A 12,500-nucleotide genomic window follows, 5' to 3' on the forward strand; every position below is an offset into this window, starting at 1 on the left:
TTGCCTGCCTTTGCTGTCTGTCTGCGCTCTATGCTCTGGTGCTCTCTTCTTCTTAGCCACTGTATTTAGTCGCTCCAGTTCTCGATGTTTCCTGCTCGCGCTTGTGGTACTATAAGTAGACATTATGTATTCCTAGTCAGCTTGGGCAGTCTGGAAATATCTTGAATAAACAGATTTGTGAAACTTCTGTGAAACTTGTGCTAGTGGGTTTTTAAGAGTAGGTACCTGATAAGAATTTCGCCAACCTCTTATTAATAAAATATCTGTAACCTGTACTTGTGACATAAAGTACGCTTCACGATATTCCTTTTGGAGAGTGCGGGCCAGACAATTACGCAGTACTTCGGAGGAGGGCCATGATATTATCAAATTTACTGTAAGGATTGCTCAACGCCTTCAACTAGGTAATAATTGTTGGATAATTAGTGTCCAGCTCTTAATTTGGCGGCCAGAATGACACCCTTCGCGGGCTGGAGGTTGCCGGCTCCTGTCTTTTGTGAACACTTAGGGCGCCATTTTGGGCCAGTTGCCCCTCATAGCCGGATCAAGATTCAGGATACAGTTGATATTTACAAGCGGTTTCCTGAGAAGAATACGACATTTAAATTTCCAGTTGCGTAGCAAATGAATTACTTATCGAGTTGGAGTGAAATATTATGATTAAAGTGCTGTACAAAAAGCTATATAATAAAGACTTGCATTGAAATAGGACTGAATACAAGATTTATAAACATGATCTATGATATAAATATTGCAGTGCCGCAAAACGTAAAAGTCTTCATTAAACCGAATTTATTGGCTATTAAGTTTTTAATTATTCTATTCAATATAACTCTTGAGTTCGAGGTTAAGATTTTTTTTTTTTTTTTGTATGTCGTTATGCATTAAGATCTTTACAGAATTCAAGTTTTAGATTTAATACAGGACTAATTGCTGTCCTTCTTAAGATATTGTAATACTAAAATCATTCTGTAATACTTTTGATAATCACAAAGATAAACGTAAACTTTTTGTTCAATGTATTAAGTTACCAGTGAACAATGAATGCCACTAGACAATAAACATTAAATATAAAATGAAAGCTATTATTCCCACAAAAAACTTATTCATGACGAAAGTGTTGTTTTAGGTATATGTTATCAATGAACGGGAAATGCCAGTAGACAAGGCATGTAAATAAATACGTTTAAAAGACCATTGTTATTATTTCCATGAAAACATCATTGCATGTGACAGGAAGTAAGTAAATACGTAATTATTTAAGGCAAAATTTTACTCCTCTGCTCCGGGGTCATCGACAGCAATTCTTCTAATTACAGTTAATCACTCTTTGCTTTGGTCTCCACATGAGGTTCTTTGCAGCATTCCCGCGGCCCCTAGCTGCAACCCCTTTCATTCCTTTTACTGTACCTCCACTCATAGTACCTTTCTTCCATATGACTTTCCACTTAACAATTGTTTCATAGTGCAACTGCGAGGCCTTCCTCCTGCTAAGCCTTTAAAACCTCTACTCGCTATATCCCTCTCAGCGCTGACTGACCTCGTAAGTCCCAGTGCTTGACCTTCGCCTAAATCTTATATTCCTGTTCCACTTTGGTCTAGAAGGCGTGTTCAGATACTGTAACAAAAACCACGGTACTTGCAGCTTCAAAGCTGTTTAGTATAGTACTTGTTATATAATTTAATGTCAATTAATAAATATTCAATAAGGTCTCTGTCAAGGGAAACCTTGAACTACCATATATTTTAGGTTTTTTAACACCAGCTCTCCACAATCTGCTGAAATTTTCTGCTATCTAAATGCCTAAAGCCTTTATCTTGATATTCTTGCCATTGTGGTGGTACTAAACACAGTATTCATTTCCCATTGCCAGCGTGAATATTTACTTGAGGAAGCATCGTTCTAAGACAGTGGTCCTCTTACACAGCTATTACTGGTTGGCATTGCTCTTGCCATAAATAATATTTGTCATCTCTGAAAATGCTTGGACTTTCAGAAATCATCAGAAGGCCCATTGTTCAGCTGAACTAAAAGGGAATTTGACACATTCTTAGGAGTTTAGTTAAAAAAAATACTGACTTAAATTTATGTTTTGGGAAGTGTAAAAAATGAGTGGTACTGCCTTACGTCTTCCTATTTGCGCAGCCAAAGGCAACACACTGTGCACCAACCATACTAGTAACATCTCTAGACATCATTGGTGGTGGCCCTCATCCAGTACTAGGCGCCACTGTCCGTAGTCCAAAATGTTGGAGGTTGAAGTACATAGTCATAAGGTCTCTGCGTATACAATGTAATTACTTCTGAAACTTAGGACAAAATTTAAGTGTTTTATTTTTTACACTCCATTATAAAATGGGGATAGGAGGAATAATACAACAGAAAATTATATTTCAATAAATTATACTTGTACAACATACCAGAATTTAAAAAGATATAATCTCATAATTTTGTTTCAGTTTACCCGGCTGAGATACTCTGACCAATGCTGAGCTTTTCTGGAATGCTCTCCACTCAAAACATGTACCTCTTTCACAGTGTTGAATGCATGCAAGTGGCTTGTGGTTGGTTAGTATCACGAAATCCAACCCAAATATTACTGCTAGACATTCCTTTTCATTCCATGCATGTGGCTTATGGTTGGTTAGATCACAAAATCCACTCCCAAAAAAGCTACAGATGGACTATCACATCTGCAAATATTATCGCTAGACATTTCTTTTCAATGGTACAATAGTTTCGCTCATTCTCCTTAATTTTCTACTTGCATAAACAATTTGAACTATGCCATATGCAAATTCTTGCAGTAGTTTGCTTCTAGTCTTTCATTCCATACAGCTGTCTTCACAATGAAAGTCCTGTTGAAGTTTGGTATTTGTACTATCAGTACAATTCTTCAAGCTTACTTCAGTCCATCAAATGTTTTTTTGTTGAGGTTCCATCATTGTAGCTGGTTGCAAACTTCTAGTAGTAGCCTGTGGTACCTGAGAATAACCACACGTGTTCTGTCCTGGATCTTCATCAGCTTCATTTCATCCCTATGATAAGTTTACAGCTGACCTCTTATGGGTTCCACTTTGCTGCATTGTTGGATAGTCAGTCCTGCTTCCCTCACTGTCTGGAATAGTTCCTTTAGTCCAGTGTTTTTAGTTTTAGCTAGCATTATCTGCATCACCCTGAATTCATCAGTCCATACGAAATCCTCTGGAATTAGTAATAATCATTTGAAACTGTCAATGCTGTCTTCTCCTTTGATACTTATTCCATCATGATCTGCTTAAGTCCACTATATTTTACCATCATAGATTTTAGATATCCCATGAGTTCATTATCAAACTAGGTTATTCATTCAGCTTCTCAACTTCTTTCTGGATCAGTTCACTGTCCTTTATAGTAAAGGATACATCGTTGCTTTAATTGGTTACTCCATTTGATGAGGTGTTCTCCCAGTAAAGTCTTTCCTGGATTATTGGTTAAGATGTCTTAACATTCATCCAGCGATTGTAATATTTGCTCCTTCTACTGATTGCTTAAGTCACTCTCAGTATGTCTATTGTGCCTTCCGTTGTTCCTCCTGTTGTCAAAATTCTTACCAGCTCTCGTTTGGAATTAATTTATTCTCACCTGCTTCCTCCTTGATGATGGTTGCACTCAGGCATCTTTCTTGAATGATACCTAATGTGGCTTCACTGGTTTCCCTCTTATGGTAGAGCCAGTAAGGATGATCCTGTAAAGAATCTTCAGATCTCTGCCAACACCAACCTTGTAGTTTGTGTGATTAACTTTATATAGCCCTTCATCTGCAGTATCAGCTTTGTTTGCTCTGTTGGTGATAATAGTAAGATTTTCTGTCTTACCTTGAACTGATAGTCTCTGGTCAAGAGTAGTGATACATCTGGTGTTCCTGTGCCATGTGAGGGCTCCTCTAGTTGTTCGAAACGACTTTTCCTGGCAGTTCCTCAACTCCAATACGTTACTTGTAGATATTGTTCACTTCATCCTCGATATTACCAGTCCATAATTCATTGATAATTTGCATTGGTCCTCTCACTGCTGTTTGCACAGTGAAAATCTGGTGCTAAACTACAGAACTTCTCGATAATTAAACAGGGTCGCTTTTAGATTTCAGTGCTACTCCTGTGGCCTCTATTAACATAACTTCTTCACCAGTATATCATTGATCTTTTCACACAATCTATTGCCTGTCAAGTTATAAAGTTATAATCAGTAGATGGTGTTGATCATGCAGCTTATCTCCCTTATCATCTTTGAAGTAAACTGGGCACCTTAGTTGCTGAGTATTCATGGAGAATCCTACCCTGCCCAAACTTTAAGTATATCCTCTGCTATATGCTCGATTTCTGTCTCAGAAAGTGATACTGCCTTGTAAAATCTAATAATATCTGGGTGTACCCTATACCCTTCTCTGACACTGGTGATATAGGTCCAGTCAGCCACTCTCTTGAATGGTTCTTCCATCAGCTGCACCTTTTTCAATAGTATTTTGCTGTTACAGCTCTTTGGTGCAGTCTTCTCGCAGACATCACAGGATCAGCAAATCCTGGTGATGTCTGCAACTACTCCTAGCCAATGGAAACTGCTGGAAATAAGGTTGACAGTCTTCTTAGTTCTACGTGACCATTGACAATGGACACATGGGCCAACTTTATCGTTTCACTCTTCTTCTCTAGTCACCTTGCCCCGAAAAACGTGATGAAGTTTGTCATTAATAACATTAAACCTAGAAGTGCCTTAACCTTTTACTTCTGCTGTCCTTTACCCTTTACAAGCACACACACCTTGGCTAAATGTCTTGGTTTGTGACACCTACCTTCATTTCTGTCAGTTTGCTTGTGCTTGGCTTTTACCTTTCCACTAAACTTAGCCCTAGAGCCTACAAGTACCGTTCCACAAACGTTCATCATCTCACCAATGTCTCTTGGTACTCTTTCCCTGAGTAATAGTGCCATCTCGGTCAACCACGTGCGGACAAACTGTTACTTGATGAGAAAATGTGACAAATTATTAAACTCTTTTCTTCATTCAACCATTTCAATCCATTTGTTGAAATATCTCTGGAACTTAGTTATAAACTGATATGCATTCTCACCGTGATCTGTCCCAGTCTCACAGAATTTCTTTCTAAACCCTTTCTTAGTTATCATTTGACTCTTTAGCAATCCTTACTTTTAAGATATCATATTACAAGGCCTCCTTAGATGGCATACTTGAGAAAGCTTGCAGAGCCTCACCTGTTAGTAATAGACATATACAAACAGCTCACGTGTCCACAGCTATCTGCAAATATCTCAGATCTTTTAAAGAAGTGTCGATGTCGCCATGTTTTTCATCATAACTAAGCAACTTAGATTTTGTAATGAATATAGGGATGCTATTGCTGCTTCCCAGTCCCTTTGGGTTTCTATTTGGCTTATTTCGGCTTTGAGCCTTATCACTTCAAGTTCACGTTCCCACTACCTTTCCACTTCCTATCTTGCTTCTTCTTCTCTCTCTCTCTCTCTCTCTCTCTCTCTCTCTCTCTCTCTCTCTCTCTCTCTCTCTCTCTCTTATAAGCTCTTCACCGTTTCATATTGTTACTTCTCTTTCTCTGTTACTCTGCACAGGCTAAATTTTACTGGTCAGTCACCAAACCTCTCACCTCCTGTCCATTCAGTTCCATTTCACAGTTCAACAAGTTTTTGAGGCTCTGTCTCTGTCACTTCTATGCTACTCACCTTATCAAGCTAAAAAGGAAGAAGAAGAAGAAGAAGAAGAAGAAGAAGAAGAAGAAGAAGAAGAAGAAGAAGAAGAGGAAAATCACCTTGAATTACACCACCAATTAATCCCGGAAAAATCACCAGATTATATCACAATATGTGATAAGAAAAGCTCATGGAGGAAACGGCTTCTAGTTTTATATTATGGTGTGAAGTTACTTATAAACAGAAATATAGATATTCATTCACAGTTCTAACATGAAGATTTAACTTTAAATCGAAAGTTACTTGTGGAAGTTATCGATAGATGTTCTATTGCACACTTCATCATCTTGGAACAGTTACCCTCTCAGATGCCGCTAAAATAAATCCCACGAAATGAAACTCTGGAGTCTCCTTCGTATGTAAGATGATGGGAGGGGACGTGAGATAGGGTGCCGCTCTGTCTGTCCGCCTGTCTGTTGGCTATTTGAATCTGCTCTGCTGTTCTCTTCTCCTTAGCTACTGTATATAGTTGCTCCAGTTCTCGATGATTCCTGTATACATTTGTAGTACTAGATGTAGACGTTATGTAACCCTGGTCAGCTTTCGAGGTCCAAAATATCTACAATTGCAAACTTGATAAAACGTATCTAACACTTTATCAATAAGCATTTATGCAAACTAAACTTATGTATAAAATTAATTTATACTATGTCAATACTTCTCGAACATAAGAGAATGTAAGAAAATGGTCATCTCATGATTATTGTTTTAACACCCTACAAAATTAACTTATAATTTTCTCATATTTACACGTTTTCCAATGGTAAAAGTATCAATTTCTCTGTCTTTGCAGCAGATGGCACTTACTGTTCAAAATGCCGCGAAAACCAAGACTACCTGCTATGGTTGCCTATCTTCTCCTGCTCACTGTTGGTCTTGTGCTGTATGTGTCATCAAGGGGTCTCGAAAATGAGGGAATAGGCGTCTTTACTGGCACTCTTGAAAATGCCCAAGAAACTCCGAAAGGACCCGGGTCTGGAGGATGGGATGGGGGAAGGGGGGTTGCTGGGAGAAAACAGAAGACCAGAGGACGACTGAAGCAACTCCCTATCAATCCTCATAATTATCATATGATGATTAATAATCCAAAAATATGTGGATCCGATAAGATGGTGAGTAGCCTGTGTCATTTGGTTTTGAAATGACTGACTGTTAATAACTAATTACTTTCATTAGAATTCAAGAATCAGTTTGAAATTCCATTAGCTTTTCCTGGTTAGCTGTCCAACAACGACATGCTTAAAAAGCTTTCCCATCAACTATCAGTAGGTTGAGAACAGTAGGAATTTCATTCATGTTGTAACCTTTTTTTGTTTTTATAGAGTGAAGCTTTAGTTGTATTGCTTCCTGTAACTACAGCAACTTTATAACTTTAAGCGGTTCAGAAGCATTCCTAAATTTTTTTATGCGATTTAAAGTAATTCTTACTGTCTAGATTAGGGCATATTTTTATGGTGCAGTGAATGTACTTTGGAGCAACATAAGACTATACTTCAATTGCGCCTTTATATTGTTGCTACAGAGTTGGACAGGATAGTTATACAAGGTACTAAGAAACAAACAGAAAGAAAACTAATTTATCCAGAGTCCACAGTAAAGTAAAAAAAAAAAAATGGACGTACGAAAGCTTAATTTAGTCCTTTGAATTAGGAATGAGGTGAGAGACAACTTACTAAAAGCATGCAAATGAAATAGACAAGACCTTAATATTGAAAATAATTACAAAAAGAGAGAAAAAAAAACTTCAGGATAATGGGGTCTTATAAAGAAGATTGATCTGAATGTATTGGTATCAAGAGGGGAATATGGACTTTTATTAATGATATAATAGCTAAAAAATCTCCGGGATCACTTGAAAACATAGACATTGATACTCACAAGAGAGCAGATGATTTTAATCAATATTTTGTTTGCATAGTTGAAAATAAGTTGGATATATAGCAAATGTCTAAATTCTTATCGGATTTACTATTATCAGCCATGCACAATATTATTCATTAAACATAAATTCTTACCTCAGCAAGTTGATATGGCTACTTTTGTTATTAAGCATTTTGAACCCAAAACCTCTCGTCGATGTGATGTGATTTCATTTCGTTTCTTAACTGACTCTCTGCCCGTGACAGTTTTCTACTGCATTCTAGATATAGTCAGTTGTTACAAGCAATTGACTCAACCCCTGGAAGCAATTTACGAGTTCCCATTGACAAGAGTGGAGATACTGAAAAGATGCAAATTATAGACCCTTTTCTCTTTGCCTGCAATCTTCAAAATTGTTGAGGAAATAGAGAAAATAATTGTGGTTCCTTGAATCAAACTATTTTTATTTACTGGCTAACGAACGTGGTTTTAGCCCTAACCTTTCCTCAGAAACTGAGTTCTTAACGTTACCAACAAAATGTATATATGAAAATAGAAAATACTTACCGAAACTGTTTATTATGTTTATCACCAAATTCTAATCAATGAATTAGCTGAAGTCAATGTGGACTCCATTTGTTAAAAAGTTATAGTATCGGCAATCGCAGAAATCTGTCTGAACTGGATCAGTCACTCCTCTTTTGAGAAGATATCTTTCTTCGTACCCCAGGGCCATTGCTGTACTTGATGTATATAAGTGCTCTACTTCAAAATATATACAAGAGGGCCTCCTTGTTATCTATGCCAGTGAAACTCAGATTTTGCGTATAAAGGACTTGAAAAATTTGGATGATTTGATGTAATGCTGAATACTGCAATACGTTATTTTGATAGCAAATGGCCTCATATCTAACAGCAGCAAATTTCAGTTCCTTTTCTTCGGTTCAAGATGGTATATCCCTTGCATCCCAAAGAACACAAACAAAGAATTCAACAACTGACATTTGTCCCGCCGCAGAAAGTTAAAAACCTCGGTGTTTTCATGGATTGCGTTATGACTTTATATGCACTTATCGACGAGCATCGCCAAAAAGATACCCAAATCTCAATAGAATGAGTGACAGATTTGGGCTAGATTGTCGAATCACAGTGCAACAATCGTTGGTACTGAGTACCCTGATCTGTTGCTTGCGGGTCGGAGTTTGACCAATAAAATCCAAATAGAAGGAGTGAAGACCATTCCAAATTTTACCACAAAGGTCGCTGTTGGAGGTGTCCTAAAGCATGACCGTGTAACTCCTGTATTTGTAACATTAGATTGGCCACAAAGGAAGCAGAAGTCATTTTATGATATATGTCTTTTAATTAAGAAATTAGAAGTAAATTACCGGAATATCTTTTCTTTGCCGGTAGTAGGTCAGAATCGTGCTAAGAACATTGACAGGAGGCTTCAGGATTACTATTTACTCCAAGAACTGTCACCGATACAGGTTTGAGATGTCTAGATGTTATTAGTCCTTTATTTTGGAATCATCTTCCTGTAGATCTCTGGAAATCTCAGAACCATGTCATTATTGCACATTTATTCCAAAAATAATCCAGTTCTCCATCTTGTAACCTTTCTTGTTCATCACTGTGACTGTCTCAGGTTTCAGAGACTTGAAAAAATCTCCCCTTTCAAGATGCGCTTTCGACTCTGGAAATGTTAAAAATCTAGTCACAAAATTTGTGTAGATATTGTTTGCATCAGAGTGAGCCTATTTTTTTCTTTTATCGTATTGTTTGACCACTGATGAGTAGGGGTCACATTCCTGTTATGACTATGCTATTGTGTGGTATTCATTTAGTTTACCTTATTTCCATTTTACAGCATTGATATATTTTCTGATTTTCCTCGTTTTACTGAAATCAGCAATACTGTATTGCAATATTATTCTTTGTACGCCAGGTATAAGTACCGCCACATTGAGTAGCTCCAATCTTACCTATTACCATATGCATAATGAACAATTTTGAACAAATTAAATACTGAAATGAATGAAATACGCATTTTTAATAGAATAAGATGGGATTTGGACTTAGCCTTTGACTTTTGACATAAATGACTGCGCTGGTAACTTTTGAGGCAGATATAGTAAAATTCCAGAGTTTGGACGAATATTGACAAAATGTTTGTTTTACAAGAGCAGTGTGTATCTTTGTATTCTTGAAGTGTAACTAGGAGGTGCCGATTTGGATATTAGTCTCTAGAAACTGGCAGGCGTTGTATAAAACCGACGTAGGAGAAAGGTTTGAATTTAACTTCTACTGTTTTAGTTTGTAATTTTGAATTGTGAGATGCAGTGTCACTGCTTTTACCACTGAATGCTTGCATCTATGTATTCTCAGGGGCATGTTTCTTATATAACATTCTTGGCTTCAGGTATCCATCTTGATTGTAGTGAGCTCTTCAGTAGACAATTTCTACAGACGAAGAGCCATCAGGGAAACCTGGGGAGGATCCGGGCCCTTAGGAGTCTCCCATGCTAAACTGGTCTTCCTTCTTGGCAATCCACTGAACTCTGAGCTTCAGACGAAGGTAAATCTAAATATCAGGATTTTGATCAATTTCGTATTTCCTTCGTTAATGTAGATCCTTCTCATATCTTGTCTGCTCATATAAAGATGCTCTCATTGGAAAGTTTGTTATTGTGTGTTTACTCTAAATTACTCTACAATTGTCATAGCATCATTCGACATGTTATATTTTGATTTGATCTTCTCTCCTATTTAGGCTAAGAGCCTCTCAGCAAATGTAACTTTTTCAAATGATGACGATACAAAAATTTGCCTAAAAACAGCTTGCGGCAAAATCGAGCACCTTATGATTCAATCTGAAGCATGTAATGATACAGTAGATGAATTTAAAAAGTAGATTGATATAAGATTATAAGAATAAAGAGATGGATCAGTCAAAGGAATAAAGATTATAAGAATAAAGAGATGGATCAGTCAAAGGAATAATCATCACTTAAAGACCTGACGATTGACATATATATCTGGTATGGGAAGCCCACTGAGAGTACCAGGGAAGCAGTGATTTATCTGAGGTCAAATTACCGGTAATGAATAAAGCTTGTCAGGCGCACCATCAATTACTTTTACATTTCGAAGACATAGTATATAGCCTCTGACAAATCCTTTTTTATGCTTATATATATATATATATATATATATATATATATATATATATATATATATATATATATATATATATATATATATATATATATATATATATATTTATGTGTGTGTGTGCGTGTGTGTGTGTGTGTGTGTGTGTGTGTGTACTGCTGCGACCGTCCATTTTGAACCCTCTTTTAATTTTCTTTCCCTTAAGCAAATTGGGAAACTGAAGGAATATTTTAAAAGGATTAAAATATGAGAGTGGGAAATATAAAATCCAGAAAACAGTTCTATTTTATTCTTAGTTTGTGCTTATACCATCGAACATATACAAACACTTGTTTTACCGCAGCCTCAAGTACAAACCCATTTATCTGTCAGCCAAGATGTGTGGATTCCCGTTTGGAATCTAGGCCACACACTGTGTGTAACCATTCTTTAGCCACACACCTTACAGAGTTATGAGAAATTTTCTCTGCTTTTCAGTGTTTGGATAGCACTGCTCGTTCCCGTGTCAGAACCCATCCGTACGTACACTTCCATGTTGCACCCACCTGTATTGCTACGCACTTCACAGTGCCCTCAGGAAGCCTTAGTGCTTATTGTCTGGTGAGAGTGCCAGTATCTACCTTGCACTTCACAGTGCCCCCTGAAAGCCTTTGCACTTGTCGTCTGGTAAGAGTGCCAGTACCTACTACACAGTTTTCAATGCCCAGATATGTCACCCTGCCGCTTGATTGCTGATGAGAGTACCAGTCCCTACATACGCACTTTTCAGTGCCCACATGCAAGTGTCACTGCCACTGACACACCTAAAGCCTAGACTGGTGAGAGTCCCATTTGCACGCCTGTGTTGCCGCCGCACTATTTGAGAGTGCCATCTGTCCACATGCTTTGTGAAGCTCCACCTGAAGCTTGAGTGTCCGAGGACACTGTACGTTCTGTAGGAACCTATACACTCGCTATTCAGAGTGCCTACGGCTTGTGAGACCCTTATTCTGTGAGTGTCACTGCCGCTGACACATCTACCTGCTTATTCGACCCCACTGCGAAGTGAGAGTGATCACCTGACTTTCGCCTGTATCTCGTGAGTACCAGTGAGTGCCTCACATCATCTCCGTACTCTAGAAGTATTGCACATTAGTGCCCGCCCACCTCACCCTGGCTTTTCTGCACAACAGGCCAATCAGAAGCTTCAGATTACAAGGATCACCATTGCTGACCCTCCCACCTACGAGTGCCACCTTCGCTAATGTTCCTATCTACCTGTGCCTAACTTGGCACTACCTCTTCCATTGACCTTAATCTGAAACCAGCGACCATGGAACAACCATTATGGCTACTTACTCGGAAAACCTGCAACAATTCCAGGCATTAGGGTTGGAAAAGAATCTCCTTGTGGAGACTCATCGCTTTGGTAGAGGTCCAAGTGGAGAGGGCCCACCATGAGAGACAGGAGTAGGAGGAATGTGTATGTGAAGAAAAGGAAGCCAAAAGAACGCCCTTGCTCGAACTAGCCTGATTACAGGCAGAAACATGTCCACTCCGGCCCCCCCCTTATTCACTGCTGCAAGGGGTTGACATCCTGGTCCGTATCAAACGAGTGTTCCAGAACTATACACCAACTACTTCTTAGGTAGCCCTCATCCTTAATAGACATGTCGAAGGCAAAGGCGCCATTGCTTTACACTCACTACCCCCGACGAGCAAGG

The 12,500-nt window shown here is 38.3% G+C and overlaps 1 protein-coding gene across 5 annotated transcripts in view; it reads left to right on the forward strand.

Annotated features, from left to right (window-relative positions):
* The window catches only part of LOC135221577 (beta-1,3-galactosyltransferase 1-like), a 97,175-nt gene that overhangs the window by 60,616 nt on the left and 24,059 nt on the right, over positions 1-12,500 (forward strand). For 3 of the 5 annotated variants that reach the window (XM_064259276.1, XM_064259279.1, XM_064259283.1), the window contains exons 2-3: positions 6,557-6,875; positions 10,046-10,201. In XM_064259276.1, the coding sequence (XP_064115346.1) occupies positions 6,557-6,875; positions 10,046-10,201 (475 nt within the window). Of the gene's footprint in view, positions 1-2,441; positions 2,570-6,556; positions 6,876-10,045; positions 10,202-12,500 lie in introns of those variants that run through there. The other 2 variants (XM_064259270.1, XM_064259278.1) reach the window with 2 other exon arrangements.

This window comes from Macrobrachium nipponense, chromosome 20, assembly GCF_015104395.2.
Source record: "Macrobrachium nipponense isolate FS-2020 chromosome 20, ASM1510439v2, whole genome shotgun sequence".
NCBI classification, from domain to species: Eukaryota; Metazoa; Arthropoda; class Malacostraca; order Decapoda; family Palaemonidae; genus Macrobrachium; species Macrobrachium nipponense.